This window comes from Bos javanicus, chromosome 1 (genome assembly GCF_032452875.1).
Source record: "Bos javanicus breed banteng chromosome 1, ARS-OSU_banteng_1.0, whole genome shotgun sequence".
NCBI lineage: Eukaryota > Metazoa > Chordata > Mammalia > Artiodactyla > Bovidae > Bos > Bos javanicus.
In genome coordinates, this window is record NC_083868.1 from 76978025 (window position 1) to 77002142 (window position 24118).

Consider the following 24118-nt stretch of genomic DNA (forward strand, 5'->3'; position numbering starts at 1 on the left):
GTATAAGATTCTTAGCCAGGCTGAGTCTCCTTATTTGTGGGCAGGGTCAGTGAGACATCTCATGGCATTACAGGTATGAGGATCATGTGAGATAATTTCATAAGGCACCCAACACATAGTAAGCATTCCAATTCCTTAGCTATAATTATTTTTTCTCATTACTAGGAGTCTAGCTTTCAATTCTCCTAAATGTTCCCCTACATACTGTAGCAAATTCAGGAAGCAGAAAACCCACCTGTTGGGTAGAAAGAAATGAGGGCAATGCTCACGTGGGAGAACCAAAGCAGGAGAAGCCGTATATTAGAGCAGAAAGTACACTGGACTAGAACTTGGAAGGCCAGGTATAGACAGGTTTGACCAACTCTAAACCAGGGATATCCTTTTCCAGCCTATTTGCAAAGCCAGAGGTTTAGTCTCTCTGACTCTACAATTCAGTTTTCTCAGAGAATTCCTGCAAGTATTCCTTGAAGCTTGATTTCTATACACTTCCTCCTGCTCCCTTGTGCTATGCATTAATAACAGCAACAACCTTAGATGACCTGAAGTATAGGACCTGAAGTTGTCATCCTAACTTGCTATGCCATAGGGACCCCTCGAGGAGAACAAACCACTGCAGAGGTGCACTGAATGGAGCCTATAGCTTTTGTACGCACTTCTTGTTCACTGTTGAAATCTCAGTCATACAGTACTGAGTTAAGTGTGTGTTTTAAATGTCAAGATAAGTGACTGAGTTCTGCTGTGTTTTGACAAGTAAAAAGCCAGAAGACATGATTCTTAAACATGCAGGAATATGTGCTTGGAACCACTGTTAGGGAAGATTTATGGAATGGCCTAATTCAGATTGTATACATCTCCTCAGGATGCTAAGGTACCTGCTCAGGTAAAGGAGGCTTTCCTCTTTGCCCTATGTTTGGTGTTCTGTGCTTTGAGGGGAAGACAGTAAAAATCCTGCAGGAGGGTGAGGTATCAGACAGCTGGAACTGTAACACCTGGGTTACAAGGAGCCTGCTCTCCAGACAGAAACAGCCCTTGAAGGCAGTGAAGTGCAAAAACTATGGACAGATTTAGAATAGAGACACAGTCAAACCAGAGATGTGTCCCAAGAAGATTAGCAGGCAGTGGTGCACAGAGTGAAATGAAAGGATGAGCGGCAGAAAGGTGTCCATTGAATCTGTGGAACTGCAGTGAGTGTGCTTGAATCATCAAGGGCTAAGAGGTCACTCGATGGTCATCACCACCTCTGAGCTTCAGTTTTCTCACTTATACTAATTCAGACCAAATTGACCTTGCAGAGTTGTTGTCAAATCAAATGAGATAATGGACATGTAAGTGATTTGCAAATTGTTAGGCACTGGACCGACATATGGGAACACTCCTATTACCACTCAGTAAAACCGAAAAGCATTATTTTACTAAGTGGAAATAAATAAATTATAGCATCTTCCTCTCAAAATGATACTGATGCCGTTGCATAAGCCAATTTCATTTCCAACTACATACACACGTTCTCTTGCTCTTCACACACCACAGCAGAAGCATTAGGGAGTTTTAAAGGACAGTTATCTTGTATGCCACAAGGACATTATAGTTGACAATATTAGCCATATATCAAACCAGCTTGGCTTGCAATGTACACAAAGACTTTTTATTCTCAGGATGGTCCTGAACAACTCTTAGGATGACTCTGAGTCACTTCCTTCGGTGAGAACAGAAGAGAGCTCTGGAAATGTAAATTTTCTTGCCTGGATTATTATAATAGAATGATCATTCATTGTCCACCTATTCCCTTTCTAAGGCCCAATGCTTTGACACTAATTGCCAGACCAATCTAAAACACAGGTCTGATTTTTTCCCTCTCTTGCTCAAGAATATTCAGTGTTTCTCCCTGCCTCATAGGATTAACCACAAATTCCTCAACTGAGTATGTAAAGTCCTCAAAACATAGTCTCTACTCACCGTTTTTAGTCCGATCTCCAGTGACCCCAGTACGCATGTACCCATCTCCTGGTCAAACGGGGCTCTGACCAGTAAGGCACTCGATTCTCTCCTTTGCTTTATGTTTTCATCATGTTTCCTTTATCTGTAGTATCATTTGTGGTTTTTAATTTCATCAGATTAGTTCAACTGGAATTAAGTTTTCCAGAATCATCTTCTCTGCATGGTTGTGAGTTAGGGCTGGCCAAAAGGAAATGTGTGCGGGATTTGCAGGGGAGAAGTAAAGCAGCAGAAGTTGCTTTGGGAGGCTCTGTCTAGGTACCTGGGTACTACTGCATCCAATGCATGATACTGCTGATCTGGTGGCTCACCTCCTAGGTGGGCGCTGCAGATAGGTCCATGGCTCCCTCAGCTCCTGCCAGATCCCTCCTTCAATGTCTTCCTGCCCAAGGCCAGGTATTTATGAAGCACATGAATAAGAATATCAGGTCCGTTTGCAGGGCACTCACACAATATAGTTAGATATGCAGCAAGACAGTTAAGGGGTGCTGTGCAGTTTGTCCCGCAGGCTCCAGGTGGCTTTTTTCCATTTCACAGCATTTCTTCCTGACTGCCTGCCTATCAAAGGCAAAGGCAACAGATTTCTTTACTGGCTCCTTCTCAGCATCCCTAGTGACCCCCCAACCATCTTCTTTGTGGCCTTTCTTTGCCCTGCTTCTCCCACCATTGTGAGGCTAATCCTTATGACAAATTCCACATTCCATACCATTCATCCATATCATTTCTGCTTCCCTGGTCGGTCCCCAATGCATATGTCATTCGTCATTCATTCCTCCTCACCAATCTCTCTGTGTCCAAAACCTGCCTGTCCATCACTTCAAGATTCACTTCAAATACCACTTCTCATAAACCACTTCCTGAGTGACACAGCCGCTTCTTCCTTCAAAACATCAAAATATTTTGCCACATATCTTTTAAAAGTTACATTATAGACTTTTAGGCTAAACTATTATACAAGTTATATTATCAATACAACCTCTGGTGCATCTTTCTTTCATAATGATCTATAAATTCTTATTCTTCTGGAGTTGTGCTTATGTAGTCGCAATTGAATCTCCAAATCTCATCAGGGTTTTAACTACAGAAGGATCTGAAAAACTGCTTGGTATTCAAAAGAGTAAATGAATTATCCATACCACCAATCCCTTTTTAATAACATGGGCAAGCAAGAACTAACGCTACTGTGTATGGCATTTTCTCACTTATATGGAGATTATTTCTAAGCCACCTTACCTTTCAATTCTTTTCCCTTAAATAAGAGCCTCTCCAGTCTGAATCCAACACTATTTATTCTTATCTTATACATGGTTCTAGTAAAACTCATTAGTTGGCTCCCTAACCTATAGAAAAACAGAAAAAGCTAACTGTACAGAGCATGCAAGATAACTGGTAGAGTAAAATATGCTAAAAGCAAGAAATAATAGCAGACAATGAAAGAGAAAATGTATGAAAATCAGATTACACAAATTGAAAGGATACCAGTTTGAGGCCATTTAGTATATACAAGTAAATGATCTCACCTCAATAAATTCTAAAGGAATTACAGTCCATCCAATAAACTGTCCTGAATTACCAATATTAAGTAATGTTACATATTTTAGAATAATCTTCTTTTGAAAGAACTTTTAAAACAAAAACAAAGAATGTAAAAGCTATTGGGATTTCATCATTTAAAAATCCCATAGCAGCACCCATTCTCAGAAAAAAAAGGAATTTTTGTTTTTATTTTGTCATGCATTTATTCAACAAATGTGTAATGAGTGTCAACTATGATTCAGGTACTCTTCTCTAGTGTTTGTGTACTTTTGCTCCAGGGAAATCATCAGATTTGGGAGAAGTGGGACCATAAAAAAAAATCACACCTTTTAAAATATCTCATAAAGAAAGCAGAAAAGAAAGTCATTATAAATCAGCACCACATTGGTTTCCTACCAAGAAGCAAGTAAAGGCAGCCAACAAAATCGGACGGAGTTCATTGTTGCCGGCTTCTTCCAGGGCGAAATAAACTGTCAGCTGGAATGAAGCTTCTCGCCTCCCCACACAACCGTTGCCTCATTTCTCTGCCAAACACCTCTTCACTGCAGGGAAGGTCCCAGGAGACGCTAAAGGTGTTACAACCCTGCTCAGTTTGCTTGGAAGAAAAATGTGGCAAAAAAACATTTGTAAGAAATATTTGTTTTTTATCATCACAGCTCCCAAAACACATAAGGAGGCAACTGTGGCCCTTTAAAATTTTTTCCCGTAGTTCACAACTAAAATTTAAAACTCACATGCGTTTGAGAAAGGATTGAATGAGATCATGGAAATAAAGCACTCAGCACAGCTCCTGGCACACAAGAAGCATTGGATCAATATTAGTGATAATGATTAGCAAGAGGTCCTAAAAGCCTGGCAAGTTGTATAAATTAGCCTCATTAAGTGTTATCTGGGGCAAAAATTTGAGTCTTTGGCTGTTTTTCCTTAGTCACCCAGAACGCTCTGGGGCCATCACTGGAAGACAAAATAATTTTACATCAAGCCAGGTTTGGCTGGAGATGGGCAGGATTAGAAATGCTGCCTGCGGGGATGTTTTGAGGATAGACTCAAGGCATATCTACAGCACCTTTACCCCATCTTGTTCCCCATGACTGGCCCTTCTACCTACTGACGTGTCCTGCTGAGGGCAAGGTACCAGAATGGGTCCTGGAACAAAATTATACACTGATTATATGATTGGATTTGGGGCTTTGATTTTTAAAGGACGTTAATAAAACTAGTGTAACTGAAAAACTAAATGGTGTGTGTAAGCATGTTTGGAGAGGTTGTTTTAGTTCAGAAAATAATAAAAGTAGCTTAAGTGAACTAAGTACTAATTATGTTGCAGGTACTCTGCTAAGCACTTTATAAACGTATTTAATCCTAAAAAAGTTCTACATCCTTATGCCAATAGCACAAATGAGGAAACAGGGTTAGAGATGTGAACAAATTTTACCATATCTCAGGGAGATTAAGTACATTTCCCTGCCCAGGTTGTTGTAGTCTAAAACCCACATGTTTATCACTGTATGCTAATAAAATAATACAATTTAAAAGGTCACACATTTGTTCACTGATTCAATACATTTATTGAACTATTCCTTCATGGAAGCACCGTGAAATGGAACATGCAGAGATAAATAAAATATTGAGGGTCACTTCTTACAATCGAGGGCAAGCAATATGGAACAATGGTTAAGCTTGCCCAAGCTCAAACTTGACTCTACAGTTGACTAACTCTGTGACCTTGGCCTCAGTTTTCTCTTCTGTAAAATGGTGATTATAACAGCACCTACCTCTTAAACTTGTTCTGAGGCTTTGATAAGTTAATGCTTGTAAAGTTTACATTATCAGGAGGCATGTATGAGCCCACTTATGCATGTGTCAGTAAAGACTTCAGGGAGAAGTTCTACTTTCAGAGAGAAGAGTTAGGTGCCATTTAGACTTTTAGACCAGCAAGAAGAAATTGATCTCGGGTATTATTAAATTTGCCTTTCACATGCTCACCCTTTAGGAGAGCAGATTTCAGAAAATGGTACCTAAAATCTCATAAAGAAAGAGCTCTAGGTCCAATGTCTTGGGGGATGGATTACATAAAACACCTACACAAGAACTGTAAAATTTCCAGCTGAATTGAATTGAGCAACAGTGCATACATATCCATTGATTACTTAGTGTATTTGGAAAAAATACTGATACCGTTTGAGAAAAAGAAAAGGAAAGTGGTTTTGCCTATTTAACCTGCTTCTTTTGTTGTTTTGCTGGACAATACGATGGGAAAGAAAGGCTATGAATGACTCATCAATGAAACTAAATTGTGTCCTCGTTTGTTCTAGGAACCTACATGAGATCAGAACAATTTGTTTCTTCACCTTAGAAATAAATTCTTCCATTTTCCTTCATTCTCTGTTTGAGGTTTTAAATATGTCAAACCCAGTCATCATTCTACCTTAGCTCTTTCAGTAACTTCCTGCTGCACTTGGCATACAATCCAAACCCCTTACCTCTGCTTTGAAGGCCACTTTGATCTAGTCCCTGCTTCTCTTAGGACCTCATTCCCAGCCCTTCTTTCCCTCTCACCAGGCCCCTGCCACTTCAACCATGTCCAGAATGATCCTGGCTCCTTCTCAGTCTTTTTTCTAGCTCAAACATCACTTTCTCAGAGATGTTACCCCGACTACTCTACTTAAAACCGCCCCTCCCCAACAGCCTCCAACTAGTTGTTGTTGTCATTATTTTCATCTCAGCCTCTATTTCCCCTTATTTCTTATCCTGAAATTATTAGTATTTTGTCTGTTTACTTATTTGTTATCTGTTTATGTGTATACATATATGCTAAGTCACTTCAGTCATGTCCAACTCTGTGCGACCCCATAGACGGCAGCCCACCAGGCTCCTCTGTCCCTGGGATTCTCCAGGCAAGCACACTGGAGTGGGTTGCCATTTCCTTCTCCAAGTGTCCTTCTCGATCCAGGGATTGAACCTGAGTTTGTAATTCATTTACTTATCCATTTCCATCTATTTCTTTTTACTCTATGTGGATAAATAATACTAACATCTTTACATTTATTCATTCATCATTTACTCATGATGCTATTTGCCTCATTTAGGCAGATGCTCTTTGCTGGGTACCCAGGATACAGCAGTGAGAAAAATAAAGGTCCCTGCCCTTGTGGATTTTACTCTAGTGGAAGTACACTAATCACTAAACAATAGATAATATACTAAATAGCATGTGGAAGCCAACAAGGTGATAACTATTATGGACTAAAGAAAAAGTTGAGCAGGGTAAGTAAGATCAGGAATGCCAGGAGTATGGACAGGAAGCAGGATGAGGGGCAATTTTATAATGATATAAAAGCAGTCAATGAACTTCCCTGACGGTCTAGTGGCTAGGACTTCCAATACATGGGGCCTGGGTTCAATCCTTGATCAGGGAACTAGATCCCACATGACACACTATGAGTTCGAGTGCCGCAACTAAGGCCCAGAGCAGCCAAATAAAGAAATAAGATAAATAGTTTACAAACAAAAAATAAAACAGTCAAAATATCCTTCACTGACCAGACACTGAGCAAAGGCTTCAAGGAGATGAAGAAGCTAGCCATGTAGTTATCTGGGACCCTGAGTCAAAGAGGAAACAGAATGGAAATCATAGGAGGTCTTGCAAGGTATCTTAAAGACTGGCTTATAAGCTGAGAAAAATAAAGGGTGGTTATTTATGCTGGTCCGTCTTATGGGTACTTTTTAGATATTAACTTACTTAGTTTTCACAACAACCCAATGAGTAATCTACTTTGTTTATCTCATTTTATATGGAGAAGTTATATATCTTGTCCTGTATTACACAGATGGAGCCAGAATTTGAACCTATGTAAAATGACTGTGGACTCTTAGAATACACTGCTTCTCAGTATAGAAAATTTTAATCTAGCAATTCCCAGACTTCAGTACAGAGGCCCTAGGTACCTGCTACTTTAACAAACTATCCAGATGATTCAGATGTAGATGGTCCACGCTCCACAATTTATCACTGGTTTAATTCCTCCATCTGAAAACTTTATAAATGTTTTAAAGTTAATTGTCATATTTATTTCCTGGCATTTACCAAGCATTTATCTCCAGTGATGGCCAAACTGGGAAAGATTTTCTCAGACCGGCTGAAGTACCTACTTGGTATATTCCCACTTTTTATCTGGCTTTATCTGTTGTGGTTGTTGTTGTTGTTCAGTTGCTCAGTTGTGTCCGACTCTTTGTGACCCCATGGCTTGCAGCACGCCAGGCTTTCCTGTCCTTCACTGTCTCCCAGAGTTTGCTCAAACTCAAGTCCGTTGAGTGAGTAATGCCATCCAACCATCTCATCCTCTGTTGTCCCCTTCTCCTCCTACCTTCAATCTTCCCCAGCATCAGGGTCTTTTCCAATAAGTGAGCTCTTCCCATCATGTGGCCAAAGTATTGGAGCTTCAGCTTCAGCATGGTTTTATCTGAGTTTCATCAAAGGGGAAAGGCTGGGACTTCCCTGGTGATCCATTGGTTAAGACTTCACTTTCCAAACCAGAGTGTGCAGCTTTGATCCCTGGTAGGGGAGCTAAAGCGGAGAAGGCAATGGCACCCCACTCCAGTACTCTTGCCTGGAAAATCCCATGGGTGGAGGAGCCTGGTAGGCTGCAGTCCATGGGGTTGCTAAGAGTCAGACATGACTGAGCGACTTTACTTTTCACTTTCATGCATTGGAGAAGGAAATGGCAACCCACTCCAGTGTTCTTGCCTGGAGAATCCCAGGGACGGGGGAGCCTGGTGGGCTGCCGTCTATGGGGTCTCACAGAGTCGGACACAATTGAAGTGACTTAGCAGTAGCAGTAGCAAGGGAGCTAAAAATCTCACGTCTCCCAGCCAAACACAAAATCAAAACACAAAACAGAAACAATATTGTAGCAAACTTAATACAGACTTTTAAAAAAGATGAGGGAAAGGTTTTGGAGTAAATGTAGTGCTGAGTTAAGAGGGAGGAATAGATAAAGAAGGCCTTTTAGGAGACACATATTAAGAGCCATGGACTTAATATATTTAATCTTACATTAACTTCTATAATTAAATATATAGATATAAGTGTAGATATAAATATAGATGTCTGTCTAACTAGGAGATGGCTAGAACAGACTTTTTTTACCATTTCACAGATGACAAAACTAAGTCTGGGCAGGCTAAACAATCAGTATTTAGAATTCAAATCCAACTCTGACTTCAAAGCCAGCCAGCTTTTCATTACTCACTTTATCCATTCAGGGCCCAACCCTGTCATTGTCTTACACTGGAACTGGAAAATGGAAGTATAATCTTCCAGAAAAGTGATCTTCAGTATGTATTACACTCAGAAGTGTCCATCATTTCTATAAGCTGAATGAAATCCTATATCTATTTCAGTGACAGCCAAGCTTCTTCAATGGGCACTAAATTAGCTCAAAAGAAGAAAGCAGAAAATATGCACTCATAATACAACAATCCAAATTCAAGCTACATATTTTATTCCTTTATTTCTTTGTAGAAGATTATGGTGGTTAATAGGGACCTCCCTGCGGTTCAGATGGTAAAGAATCTGCCTGCAATGCAGGAGAGCAGGGTTTGATCCCTAGGTTGGGAAGATCCTCTACAGAAGGGAATGGCTACCCACTCCAGTATTTTTGTCTGGAGAATCCCATGGACAGAGGAGTCTGGCAGGCTAGTTCATGGGGTCACAAAGAGTCAGACACAACTGAGCAACTAACACATACTACTATGGTGATTAATGGTGCTATAGAGCTTCCTTTAGGAAGAGCTTCCTTCCTTTATATATATATTTATTTTTTATATATATATATATATATATATATATATATATATATATATATATAAAAATCTCTTTTCATTTACCAAACAATAAATGTCAATATGCCTAATCCAAGTGTCTGTTTACTCCTCCCACCCCAAAACCTGGATCCAGAAGGGGAAAACAGTTGCAGGTTGTGAGAATGTGGCAACATCACATCCGTAAGGACACAGAAGGTGTCTTTATGGATCTGCCTCCTAGTCCTGAGCTCACTTGTGATTCTCACTGAGGTCAAGAAGGCTGCCAGGTACCTGGATTTTAGGACATTCCTCGTGCCATGACATATGTGTGGATGCCTGCATGCAACTAAGAGTACGGTTCTACTCTTAGCTTCCCATGGGGCCTCTAAGTCATCACTCTACAGGCACAGACTCATAGAACACCATGCCTTGGAGAGCACCTCATCCAAATTCCTCATTCTAGAGGTGAGAAAAAGGACTCTCAGAGAAGGAAAAGCCACTGACCAGTACCAGGGTTGGTGGACTGAATGATCAAGGGGGAAAAAACACAACCTTGGAGTTAGAAAGCTAGAGTCCAAGTCCCAGCTCCACTCTTCACTGGCTGTGTGACCTCCACAAATATTCAGCCTCTCAAACTCAGGATGTTAAATGATGCTGAAAACATTTACTTTGGTTACCTCAGATTATTGTAAGAAAAATAAATTTTGTCTGCATTGTATATAATAACAAGCATTTTGAGGGCTTAAAATTCTACAAAAACCAAAAAATGTTAATTTCAACCTAGGCCTTCTAGTTTCTAATACAGTATAAATGTGGGCATGCACGTGAATATCACTGCAGTTGTTAATTCTAATAAAGGTTAAAATTCCTACACACCATGATCTTAACAAATGTTTTGGCATCTGACTGACATTGACCAAAAGCTAAATGAAATGTGTTTATTATCCCTTTCACAGATGATGAGAATAAAGTAGAGACAGACCATATAAGTTGTTCAAGGTCAAACCCAGGGAAGATGGTCTGATGGTAAAGCCCATAATCTTACACAACCATAATTTTAGGTCACCATAGCATCTAACCAAAACTGGCTTAAAGAAGGAACTGTGATATCTATGAAGAGAACATTTTCAGCTATCAGAGTTTATAAAATGACTGGTTCTCTTCTCTGTTGCTTTTAGCATTGATTGGGAAAAGAAGCCTGTGTAATCATAAGGGCTTACAGGCTGGACAGGAAAAAACCACAGGCATCTCCTACATATAAACTAGTCATAAAAGGTCATCCAATTATATCAAGTAAGAGCTGGACTTTTTCACTGCTCTTAGAAATCAAGACCAAAGTTCACTGCAGCTGCCCACTTCCCTGGAAACTTCCTACTTTCTTGCAGGTAATTCATTTATGTCACTTGACACGGGCCTTGCTGTCAATACATGTAAGCATGAACTTCAGAGTCATCATTCACTGTGTTTGCACAAAATGCCCTGTATTGTTGGGATTAAAATGTCTTTTTCCATGATTGAGCCAGTGACATTCAAGCTTATTAAAATTTGTGACTCCTCATCCTTTGTGTTATTTTTTTACCACAAAATTTAAAAAAATAATAATAATGTTACTTTATTAGTTTGTAGAGACAGCCTTTGCAATAATGAATGATATGATAAAGTATGGGCTTCCCTGGTGTGGCTCAGCAGTAAAGAATCTGCCTGCAATGCAAGAGACGGGGGAGACGCAGGTTCAATCCCTGGGTTGGGCAGAACCCCTGGAGGAGGAAATGGCAACCCATTCCAGTATTCTTGCCTGGGAAATCCCATGGATTCCCAGAGGACCCTGGCGGGCTACAGTCCATAGGGTCTCAAAGAATTGGACATGACTAACTGAATACATGTGATAAAGTATGAGAAAGCTAGAAAGCCAATGCTACAGTACATGACATAGTATGAACCCATCATTGCTTAAACTCTGCACATTTTGAGTACAGGACCTGCACTAGGTATGGGGCAGGATAAACCACACCCTCAGTTGTTTAGGTATTCATCAGGGACTTGTACAAGAATACTAAGGGACAAATTACTGACCAACAGTAATAAAAAGAAAATTTTTTTTAAACTTATAATTATCATAGAGACAGAAAGAATATGTTACAAGCATTTTAAAGGGTCTCCAAAACTTGGAAAAATCAAGAAAAATTTGAGTAGCAGATTTGGAAAGAAAAGTAGGGGAAAGGAGATAGTAGTTTAAGGTGGTGTGGTGTGAGCATACAGGAGGAGACATTGATAAATCTAGCTATGTGAGTCCTCAGGTCTTATGGTATAGTGTCCAATAAACACTGGAGAGTTGACCAGAGAGCTGTGTGCTCAGGCACACAGGTTCTAATCCTCACTAACTGGATAACTGTGGGCAATTCTCTAAGTTTCTCAGAGCCTCAGTTCTTTCATCTGTAAAAGCCAGACAATAATATAGATCTGAGAGTTATTTTATGCTTAAATGAAATGACAGAAGTACATGCACTGATGAATGCTGATTTCCTTTGCCCTCCTCTGTTTAACCAGAAAATAGGTTTCTTGGCATAAAACAATCAGGTTATTTCTCTTCATTTCCCTTTCAGTCTCTAGCCTTGACTTTTACAAAGAGACGTGGTGATAGAATTTCAGAGTTGAAAGGAATCTTAGAGAAAAATAACAATGCATTGCAGCAGAAGAGCCTTAAAGATTCACTAGACCAGCTCTCTCACACTTTAGGCCCAAAGGTAATGCGGCTTCCCCCAGCACAGGCAAGATAATACCAGGATCAGAAGATGGAATGGGGAGGGGTGGGTCGTGGGTCTCAATTCAGGTCCTCAGTTCTAGTCCAGAGCAGAATTTCAGGTCTTTCCTAGCTCTAAAGTGAAAGGCAAAGATGTGTCTCAGCAGTGGTGTCTGCTTTGTGCTACATGACAATGTCCTGCTATGTAACCTCTCTGAGTCTCAGTTGCCTCAAAAGTACACAGGATGACTATAAGGATTGAATGATATGATGCTGGTAAAACACTTAGTACAAGCCATATGGGGATCACTAAAAGCAGATCACTGAATGATTTAATCAAAAATCATTAAATTTTGATTTTCACAACTGAACAAATTAATAAATTAAAAGAACTGATGGCAGAAGAAAGACTTAATGTATAGTAAATACCTCTCATGAATGAGGTGCTGAGACAGACTCAAGCTTCTAGGTAGATGTCAGTGTTCCTGTTTTCTAGCTGAGGAGACTGAGGCACTCTCAGCATAATAACTTGCCTCAGGAACCTTCCAGACGCTAAGACTCCACATTGCCACAGCTGCTAGAGCTAGTCAGAACATGGTCAGACCAGAAGGAGGTCCCCTAACAACCTTGTTAATGTAAGCCATGCATGCTCACTTTCAATACAAAAAAGGAAATGAGCAGCTAACCTGATTGAATCCCTGCAAATCCCAGATACTAAATGTTCTGTAACCTTCCTGTTCTTTGGGGTTTCTATTTCTCCCACAGAACAATTTCCAAAATGGGTAGAGAGCACAGTAGGTGGCTCTCTTTAATATTTCACAGGCAAGGCAATAGTGACTCACCAGATCCTACATCTGTGTCACCAGCAAAAGCCTGACAAAGTTGAGCAACAAATGAAACTGTGTGTATGTCAAAGATAACCTTTAGCTTTTTCTTCTGCTCTTCCTCTGATTTTCTCCAGCTCCTTTCTGCTTTTCTAACCGTGCCAGGTAAGATGACGCTGACTGCCTACCTTTTGGCAAAAGCAAACATATGCTTGCAGATGCCAAAAGCAAGAAGCACAGTGTTTCTCCCCTAAATGTATTTGCCAGCCAGTCTGCTTGCTGCAAAGCAAAGAAACCTGAAGGCCTGTGGGGAGTCTCAACAGATAAATGGCCCCACTGTCTGGGGCAGAAACAGATCTGTTCATTTTCCTACATGAGCCTGCAGCCATCAGTTTCCACCGGGAAGACTGAAACCCCAGACCACTGATCAGCATCACCAGCCAGCAGTGGTCTTTCCTATAAATGCTGCCTCTGCACACTGTTCACTATATCCCACCCTTTCCATCCTTGGAATTGGATAAAAGAAGAGAAAAACGCAGTGGTCACTCATGGCATTTGTTCCTCAATCTTTTTAAGACCCTGAGTGTTAGCATGAGGACGGCAGAAAGAAGAAACCACCCAGAACAGGAAGAAAGCCATGACATAACTCTGCACTTTATGTCTTCATGGTACCCTTCTGCCTAGGAACTAAAGGTGTACTACATCAAACTCAAGTGAGCAGACAGGCTGCCCTAGAGATTCATCACTCTGAAACTTCTTCTCCTGACAGCTGTCCCACCAAACTCTACAGAGCATAGTTCTCTCAGCAAAGAACTATTCTCTTCAGGACAAAATGAATACCCTGAAGTCACCAAATAAGTAAGGTCACCCTAACAACTGAAGTAAATTGCTAACAATGTCATTGGAGAGATGACAGGAAGTGATGGGAAAAGCCCTCCACTAGAAGTCAAAAGATGTGAAGTGTATTTCTAAGACTGAAATTTACTAACCACCTGACCCTTGACAACTTCTCCTTTCTCTGACTCTCATTCAATTTTCTTCTCAATAAATTGACATCAGCTAAGAAGAGATATCATTTAATGAGCACCTACTCACTAGACTCATTTTACATTATTTGACTTATTGTACTTTTTATATGAATCCTTGGGGTAAGCATTTTTTTCACTTTAAACAGTGAGATGAATTGCTTAGTATTACCCAGCTATGTAGGAATTAGAGATGGAATTTGAATTTGATCAGAAAACTGGTTTTTTTCATACTTTATCATATCATCATTTTATACTTCCACTATTACTATGCCTATTATGTCCTTCTCTCAAGGCTATAGTAAGTAGCAATGAAGATAATACATATGGAATACACTGAAAATTGTAAAGGCATATATATATATATATATATATATAACAGTCTAGATAAGGAGAAAAGGTATAACTGAATAACCTTTCTTTGAAAAACCAGAACTAAAAGGAGTCACCTTTCAATCTCCCATCCCCTTGTTCTGACCTTATTTTGAACATTTTCCTTTTCCCTACAAGTCCCCAGTCTCTCAGGCACGCGTTCAGATGTATCCTGGGCAGCTCATCACAATGCATGCACACGGAACAGGCTGACAGAAGCAAGCATTCCCATCCTCTGCAAATTCCTGGTGTGGGAGCTACCTAAGGGGTACCGCCAAACTCTGTCCTTTCCTCCTGGTGTATCACACCCCCACCCTGCATACTTCAGTATGCAATGGACCGTGAAGCAGGCAACCAACTATAAATACTGGATGCTCAGTTCAGGGATTTATAGCACAGCCAGGAGATAATAGTATATAACTGTATGAAGTCAATCAGAATAAAATCAATTGTTACATTCCAGGTGGGGGTATATAAGGGACACTACTTCATTTTAAAATACCAGTAATGCCAACAATAAAGGATGACTAGAGAGGGCGGGCACATGTGGACGTTTGTATTTATATTAGATGTTTGTGTCCAGAGGGACTGAATTTAGGAGCACCACTGTATAATCCAAAAGAAATGCATGTAAATCTTCTTGTTTTCCTATACCAGCTGAAACGTATAAAGTTGCTTGTTTGACCTGAGACAGCAGGAATAAAAGGCTTAGAATAGTCTGCAACATAGATGAAACTTGTAACTTCTCCTCTTGTCTTTCTACCTCTCATCAAATTCAAGACCTTCTTTGCCAATAAAGGCAGCCTCAGATCAAAGTTTCACAGAACTGAGGTTTGACCTAAAAACTAGCAGGGAATCGGCATCACTGAGAAACATTCTATATTCCAAGTCAAGCATCTACGATCAAAGTCACATGCAGAGGGCATTCAGAAAACACTATAAAAGAGCTGTTTAAACTCCAAAGAAGGAAACACCACAACATTCAGATTAAAAAAAAAAAAAATCACTCTATCTGAAAAATCAGCTTCCTAAAACATCCACTGTCTCAAAGGTTAACATGTAACAATATTTACAATTGCTGCCATCAATGTCAAATTGACCAGGTGCCAAGTCAGGCGCTACGATAACCATGCTGTCTGAATTACCCCGTTTCATCCTCCCAAGTGACCTAAGGACTCTTTGGGACCATTAAAATCTCCATGTTACGGCTGGACCAAAAACACAGGCACACACAAAACAAAAAACAAAACAAAACTGAGTATCAAAAAGACTGGATAACTTGCCCAAATTCACACAGTTAAAACGTGGCAGAGCTGGAGAGAAAGCCAGGTAAATCCTCCTCCTCAGCTGGTAGCAAACCTGAGATCCCTAGAGCAGAGCAGTGTTTCAGGATTTCACAACCAGGGGGTGGAGGCAAGACAAGCTGGGGACTGACTCTTAAAGGAAACGGCAGAAGTTTGCTTTTATGTTTGTGATTTTTCTGTGCAACTCAGCTGCCTCCCTCCTTCCCAGGACTTAGCAGTGAGAGTGGCTATGGTTCTGTGAGGTCAGCTAATCCTATAGGAGAAGCATCGTATTTCCCACAGGACCACTGGCCCCGCTTCCCCTGTGGCTGAAGAGAGCAGGGTACCAAACGGGGTGACTGGTGCTGGGATGTCCCTCACCTCTCCACTGACCCCACCAGGAGTCTGACAGACCCCCCTCGGCGGGGCATGTTTCTGAGAAAACAGGTCGGGAAAGAGGGAGAGAAGCTGTAAGCAGCCTTTACCCAGGCTGTCACAGGTCCAAGCTGGAAGCGACGTGATACCCAGTGGCAACGCTGGGATACACTGCCCCCATCTATCCTCATGGTTCACAGCAGCACTCCGGAGAAATCAAGGCGGGGATATACCAAGGTAGATCCCTCAGAGCTGGGAGAAGGGTGCAGCGACGCGCAGCCCTCCCGTAACTGTGTTACTTAAATGTTTACAAAGCAAGGATGGGACTCGGGACAGTGGGTTCGAGTCCTGACCACGGCACTAACTAGCTGTGCGACCTATTCCAGCCGCTGCCTCGCTCTATGCTTCAGTTTGCCCTTTTGTAAAACAGGGTTGAAAGAGAAGATCTGTCAGAATCCACCCTCATCACCGCACCAGACTCACCTTTCTTGGGAGGAAGAGCGGACGTGGTGAAGGCAAAGAGCGGACGTGGTGAAGGCGGCGGGAATGAGTGCAGAATCGCCCAGCACCGAATCTTTCGGAGCGCTTGGCCAAAGCCCAGCCCCGGGGACCCCAATCCGGCCAGTCTTCCCGCAATGAGCCTCTTACTTTCCGCAGCACTTTCTTTTTTCCCCCTTTGGGGCTCCTCCCCTGCCGCTGCGCGATTGGCCGCCGCCGCGCGGCTCAGGCTCCACCCGCCGCCTCGGCTCGCCAGCCACCCGCGCTCTGGGCTTCCAAGAGCCGAGGCCGCGGGGCGGCACCGAGGGCAGCCCCGCCCGCGGCGAGGAGGAGCGGCGCCCGGCCCGCGGCCCGCCAACCCGAGGCTGCGCTAGGCCCTTCGGCGCCCCGCCACCTCCTGGGCAGACTGGAGCGCTCAGAGGAGAGCGTGGGTCCCGCAGCTTGGCAAGACGCCAGGCACTTCGGGTAGATGTGCCTCTGCTCCACACAGAGACGTACACTTGGGCTCATTGCAAGATCCTGGTCTCATGGTCGAGAACGCTATCACACTGCCTCTTCCCGGCTCTGTGTATTTAACTCTCTGCTGCACCAAAGCCATGAATCTGTGCAGAATTTGCGCCCCCATCGTGTGCCAAATCCAGAGCGCTACAGGAAGAAACATACTCGACCTTGGTGGTCCGGAGCCCCCGCTCCACTGCAAGTAACAGTCATGGGAACAAACTATTGCTCATGACAGCAAAATGAAATCTGTATCTTCCACTGGCGTGTACTGGTGTGCCTAGCAAGGTGCCTGGCGCAAAGCTGGCGCTCAGTACCTGTATACTGAATTAGTGAATGAATTAAATAATCGATATAGAACCAAGCGATCTCAAAAGAATCACTCCTTTTCATTCACTCCCTTTTCTCCAGATTTCTGAAAGAGCCCTCAGCCAACTTCTCCCACTCGAGATGGTAGTCTGTGTAGTCATCCGGAGCTTTACAGTGACTGTCGACTTCTTTGTTCAAGAGCCTTCTGTTCTCTATTGCTGCTGCTGCTAAGTCGCTTTAGTCGTGTCCGACTCTGTGCGACCCCATAGACGGCAGCCCACCAGGCTCCACCGCCCCTGGGATTCTCCAGGCAAGAACACTGGAGTGGGTTGCCATTTTCTTCTCCAATGCATGAAAGTGAAAAGTGAAAGTGAAGTCGCTCAGTCGTGTCCGACTCTTAGCGACCCCATGGACTGCAGCCCACCAGGCTCCTCCATCCATGGAATTTTCCAGACAAGAGTACTGGAGTGGGTTGCCACTGCCTTCCCTTCCTGGCTGGCAAGGCCCTTCAACACCTTTCCTAATTTCTGAGACTTCCCTAACAAAAGCCAAGTTGACCTGTCTCTTCACACATGTTTTACTGTACCACATTTATGACTTACCTTCTAGTCTTAGGACTTCCCTGGTGGCTCAGACGGTAAAGCGTCTGCCTATAATTCGGGTAGACCCAGGTTCAATCCCTGGGTTGGGAAGATCTTCTGGAGAAGGAAATGGCAACCCACTCCAGTATTCTCACCTGGAAAATCCCATGGATGGAGGAGCCTGGTAGGCTATAGTCCATGGGGTCGCAAAGAGTCGGACACAACTGAGTGACTTCACTTTCAGTTTTCTTTCCGTTCTTAGAGTTACCTGATTGAATCTTGTTTATTTATTTATCCATGAAATTGAGATCCAAAGAAAGAAAAAAGAAAAGGAGAAAAAAGACATGAAGGAAAAAGGAAAAATTCATTACTCATGAATTAGTAAGTGGAACTAGGAGGTGCCAGTCTCTAGGTACCAGCTGGAGATGAACAGCAATGCAAAACTCAAACACTGCTGCCTCAAATGGTTGAACTCCCGAAAGTAAAATAACAATATTACTAAAGCTGTAGTCATGTTCATGTTGTTTCACTTATTTCTATCGTTTATGGAAACCAATCTTGAGAAAACATTTGTCTCTGGATACCTGGCACACAGTACCTGTTCACAACATTGTACCAAAAAGGAAACAATCTAAAATTTTAAAAGTTTATTTTATGAAGTAGAAGCAAAACTGTTCTTTGATTTATTATCGACTCATGAAATATATAGGAGAAGGCAATGGCAAGCCACTCCAGTGTTCTTGCCTGGAGAATCCCAGGGATGGCAGAGCCTGGTGGGCTGCTGTCTATGGGGTCGCACAGAGTCAGACACAACTGAAGCGACTTAGCAGCAGCAGCAGCAGCAGCAGCATGAAATATATTTCAGGTCATCAAATATTTTTCTGATATAATACACTCATTGAACACGTTTATAATATATGCTTACAATGTAGCAGGCACTTGGTATATATCAGAATTTAATTTTCACAATCATCTAAGTTACTGTTATTATTTCCAATATGAAGACTTGATGGAGAAGTCATATCTTGCCCAAGGCCACAAGTCTATAAGATGAGACTGCAAAATGAGAACTGAGGCAGTCTTCTTGCTCTTAAGCACCCCACTAGATAGTCTCATGTGCTTTCTAGAAGTCCTGACTCTGCCAGGCACATGTCGGTGATTCAGAATTTAACCAGATGTATTCTTGGACTTTGAGGAGATATTCCTAGTTTGATGAGGATGGTATCATATAGACAAGTCATCACAATGTTAATATTGTAATTTTAAGACAAACAAGTGACTGAGAATGAAAGTGGTTAAATAACCAGTGCTGTATACTCACACAATAAAGTATTTGCTGTCATAATTAAATGAAACTATGTATACAAAGGAAAAGACATAATTAAAAAGGTTGTGTAAAAGGTATGAATACACGGACAGTGATTGAAAGGACTGTGGAAAACGTTCATGTGTCATAATTATGGAAGTATTTTTCTTTTTTAATTTGCTTAATGGCAAAATATTACTGTACAATTAGAAAATGTTTGAAAACCTCACATACTAGGCATTCAGTGAACAACTGTGGATGAATGGATGAGGTTGCAAACTCACTGATGTCAGTGCCTAACAGTGTTGGGTACATTAGAAATGCTCAGCAAAATATTTTGAAATTGACTGATTATTGGAAAAGCATCATTACTTGCTTCTTCCCTCTGCTGCTAGCCTCTACTTCTTTTTTCAAGTTATTTTAAATTATTTTGCAAAGAGTTGTAAGGGGACCTCAGAATTTGCTTTTCTCTTGAACCCAGTCCAATCTGACTTTGTCCCTAACACTTCATAGGCAATGTATCTAATGACTTTCACTTTGCCAACTTCAAGGGTCAATTCATGGCCTTCTTACTTTAACTGTTTAGAAGCATCAGATACAGTTGTTTCTCCTTGAAACTCTTTTTTACTTAACTCCTTGTTTTCCATCCAGTCTTTGGCATGCATATAGTCCCTCCCTAGAACATCTCATGTCAGGCATTTATGTGATAAAATCTTTGACATTTAAATATACCATAGGAATCACAGACTCTGTTTCCCCTATTGCCTCCTTCTTATCTCTTCTTAGATGTGTCATACACATTTGAAACTTCACATGTTCAAAACAAGCTCTTTATGTATGCCTCCTCCTCCAGTTTTTCTATAATTGTAAGAAAAGTGAAAAAATTGAAAGTGTTAGTTGTTCAGTTGTGTCCAACTATTTGCAACCCCACAGACTACAGTCCACCACGCCCTTCTGTTCATGGAATTCTCTAGGCAAGAATACAGGAGTGGGTAGCCATTTCCTTCTGCAGGGGATCTTCCTAACCCAGGGATTAAACTTGGATCTCCTTCATCGCAGGCAGATTCTTTACCATCTGAGCCACCAAGGAAGCCCAGCTTTGTAAAAAGCACTACTTTTGCCCAGTTGCTTAAGCCAAAAAGTTGGATTCATCCTTGATCCCTCTCTTTCTTTTAGAGCTCATATAGAATCTATCAACAAATCTGTTTTCTCTGCCCTCAAAATACATCTTAAATCTGACCACATTTCTCTCCTCACCTCAACCACCAGAGTCCAAGTCATTCTTTTCCCCCATCAATGGCCCCCCTGCTTAAACTCTTGCCCTCCAAAGTCTTTCCTCATACCTCAGAGTGATCTTTATAAATGGAAATCAGAATAAATACAGGCTAGTGGTTGAGGTCAGAGCCAGATTGCTGGGTTCAAATTCAAATTCCATAACTTATTCACATAAAACATTCATGTTAGTTAACATTTTTTGCTTCAGTTTCATTATCTGTAAAATAATAAAGATGATAATAATATCTACAATATAGGGTTGCAAAGTTAAATGAGTTAATAAGAATAAAATGCTTCCCTGGTGGCTCAGATGGTAAGCAATCTGCCTGCAATGTGGGAGACCTGGGTTCAGTCCCTGGGTAGGGAAGATCCCCTGGAGGAGGGCATGGCAACCCATTCCAGTATTCTTGCCTGGAGAGTCCCTATGGACAGCGGAGCCTGGTGGACTACTGTCCGTGGGGTCACAAAGAGTCAGACACAACTGAGTGAATCAGCACAGCACATGAGTAAAACACCGGGAACAGAGATTGGCACATGTGAAGTGCAAATGAAGTGCTATGCAAATATTAGTTGTTATTTTTACTGGTAATACTAAATCATACTCTGCTCTCAAATAGTTAATGACTTGTCATCATGATCAGAAAATTTTCCAGACAAGGCCATACATGACTTGACACTGAGTTACTTCCTCAAATCTCTCACCGTGTGCTCCTTACTGTTGCCCAAGCACACTAACATGGTCTCATCATGGGGCCTTTGCACTTGCTGTTCCCTGTTCCTGGGATACTCTTCCCCATGGCTTGCTCCCTAGCTTCATTTTTATCCCTGCTTAACTGTTACCTTGTCATCAAAGCCTTTGCTGACAATTATATCAAATATATTTTAAATTCTCTATCTTATTATGTCACTCTTTAATTTATTTGTTTGCTGACTATTTATTTCAGTAGAGTGTAAACTCCAAGAGGATAAAATGATGTTTCCCTAGTAAATAAGTAATATTTGCATATAGTACTCATTTAATAAACAATTGCTGAACTACAAATCTAGTTCAAAACTCTTACTGCTACGCTGAGACCCAAAGATATGAAGTCACAAGTTTCTTGCCCCCAATTTTAATTCTTTTTTTTTTTTTTTTGCCAGGCCAGAATAATTGGAAGAGAGGAAGAAAAATACCTTTTCTTGGCTGGGAGCAGGGTAAAGAAAGTACTGTACAGAGATATTTTACTTTAAGTTTTGGAAGGAAGGTGAAGAGCCCTAAAGAACTGAGCCAAAAAGAAAAATGTGAAAAGGGAAAAAAGTAATTATGTCACCTTCCATATCCTTTTAAATTCTCAATTTTTTAAATACTTCTCTGCCCAATTTGCTTTCATCCAAACCCAATTCCTATAGGTGTTCTCTAGCTGTCCACAGCCCTCTTATAGGACTCAATTATGCCTTTCCTCACTCCCCAAGTTCCCTGTGTTTACAAGTAATCTCTGTCTCTTCTTCCTTATTGCCTCTGTTCCCTCAGTTTGGTTCACTGGGTATAGGAAAAAAAGTAGATGAAACTAAGTCATCAAGGTGGAGATTCCTAACTGCTCAGCCATGTCTTATATCAGAGGTCCATGCTCATGTGCCCAAACACACATATCAAGCTACTGAAGCTCAAGTATTTTGGAAGAGGAATTTGGGCTATGCAGTGGGAAGCTTTCTTCATTCATATCTTCAACCTAGCAGGCTATGTGAGCTACAGCCATGAAAGAAAGGTGAAAGGTAAACTCTGGATCCCCTCCAGAACTCTCTTTGCACAGAGATGAACCCCATAAATGGGGGTTCTTCCATATGGAGATGTCAAAGATAAACACAGTTCACATTAATTAAGTCAATGGAAATAGATTAGATTCAAGAACTCCTGACAGGAAGGGAAAGGCCTGAGCTCCATTCCGATTTGTGCAGAGGAGATCTGGGTATTGTAAAGAGAGAAAGAAGTTTGAGAAAGGGTAGGGGCTCAATAGAGTCAGAGAAGTGAAAAATTACAGGAGGGTGATCAATGTAAATCCAATTAGGCCAGCTGTCACTGTTGACTGGAAGTTATTGAAGTTAGGCTTTGGTCTTCTCACAGAGACCTGCAGTCAGAGGCCCTATTCTTCCTGATGCCAACATTTCAATGAAGTAGCTCTCAAGTCCTCAAGAAAGACACTTTTGAATTGTAACAGATACATAGTCAATCACTGTAAATGCTCTAAGAAAGAGAAGTCAGAGATCCATCATCAAATGTTGGATGGAACAAATAGTATATTTTCCTGGCAGCTTTGAGTTTTCTCAGGCAGGTATTTTAATGGAAGGCTGCGGTTATTACAGGAGCTCACACAGCTAGAAGCCATGCTTGAGACTGGTCAAGTCAGTGCAGAGGTTTGGATGGAGTTGTTATCTGCTAAGAGTTCTGCAGCTCTTAGAGGTCTGTTGTTCCCCTCACAGGATAGCCCTAGTGAGAGAATCAGCACCCCAACCACCCCATTGCTTCTCCTAAGACTGGCTCCTCCTCCCTTAGAATGCTGTCTTCATGGTGGTGCTCCCCTAGTACCTCCAAGGGAACTGATCTAGGTGAGTGACAGAGTGACAGGCAAAGACATGTTTTCCAAGAGACAGCCTGAGTCTTCTTGGCCTATGGCCTAAAGCTCCTGGAGACTGTTAGAAAAGACCTAATTTTCTCTCCTTGCTTTTCTCCTTCCAAACAGAAGCTTTAAAGCAAAGGTCAGGATTTTAATAAAGTCTTGGAGGATGGTTATTATGCAATGTTGACACTTCACTACAGCAGGAAATTTAAAGACAAGAGCTTTGCATGCAAACAGGGGAAACTTACCTTTATGGTTCTAACTTAGCCTTGTAAGTAGTTAACAGCACATTTGCCAGCTTCCAGCCTCCAAAAATCTAATCAAACTGGAAGACACGCTCTTCACATAGATACCATCACCTGTATTATCCCATAAGTCAAAACTCTGCAATATTGTTTAGGGCAGACTCAATCTAAACTGGTGAATAACAGCCAGTTGGTGCCAGTTAAAATCATGCTAACATTGCTTGTTCTTACAGCAATATGAAAGGGCTATGCTATTCACCTCTTGTGTGTATGTGTGTATGTGTGTATGTGTGTGTGTGTGTGTGTGTGTGTGTGTGTGTGTGTATGTGTGTGCAGCAATAGAAAGCCTGAATGATCCCCTAGCAAGCAGGTACTTGTTATATTATCCATCTCCAGAGAGAGATTTTTAACTAGTTATCTGGCATTTGGGAACTGTGTATGGGTTTCTTTCTCTGCCACCAGCATTGGGGCATTTATCTTTTATTCATTCATTTATTCAAACATGTGTTGAACATTTGCTCTATGAGCACTGTGAACAGTGCTGAAATAGGGTTACTGTTGATTTTTCATTACAGAAAAAGACACAATGTCTACATAGGTTATACAAAACAAGGTTGAAATAATATCTCCTTTCCAATGAACAACTGTTCTGTGGCATGTCCTTTGAACTGCATCATTTTCAAACTTTACAACAACCTTCAGAGGTAGGCATAGTTTTGCCCACTTTTACTGGTGAGATAATAAAGCCAGAGAAGCTTACTTACCTAAGAACACACAGTCAGTTAAGGCTGAACCCAGTAGCAAACCACAGGTTTAACAGATTCTGACAGTCACACTTTCCCATACTACACTGAGAT

General features: G+C 41.5%; 1 protein-coding gene across 10 annotated transcripts in view; it reads right to left on the bottom strand.

Annotated features, from left to right (window-relative positions):
- The window catches only part of IL1RAP (interleukin 1 receptor accessory protein), a 243594-nt gene extending 227002 nt beyond the window's left edge, over positions 1-16592 (bottom strand). For 5 of the 10 annotated variants that reach the window (XR_009735599.1, XR_009735600.1, XM_061412981.1 and 2 more), the window contains exon 1: positions 16439-16592. Coding sequence is in view for 3 of the 10 variants with exons in the window: in XM_061412966.1 (XP_061268950.1) it covers positions 3928-3971 (44 nt within the window). In the remaining 7 variants the exon portion in view is untranslated. Of the gene's footprint in view, positions 1-1956; positions 4127-16438 lie in introns of all 10 variants that reach the window. The other 5 variants (XM_061412975.1, XM_061412966.1, XM_061412973.1 and 2 more) reach the window with 5 other exon arrangements.
- Between the last annotated feature and the right edge of the window lie 7526 nt (positions 16593-24118).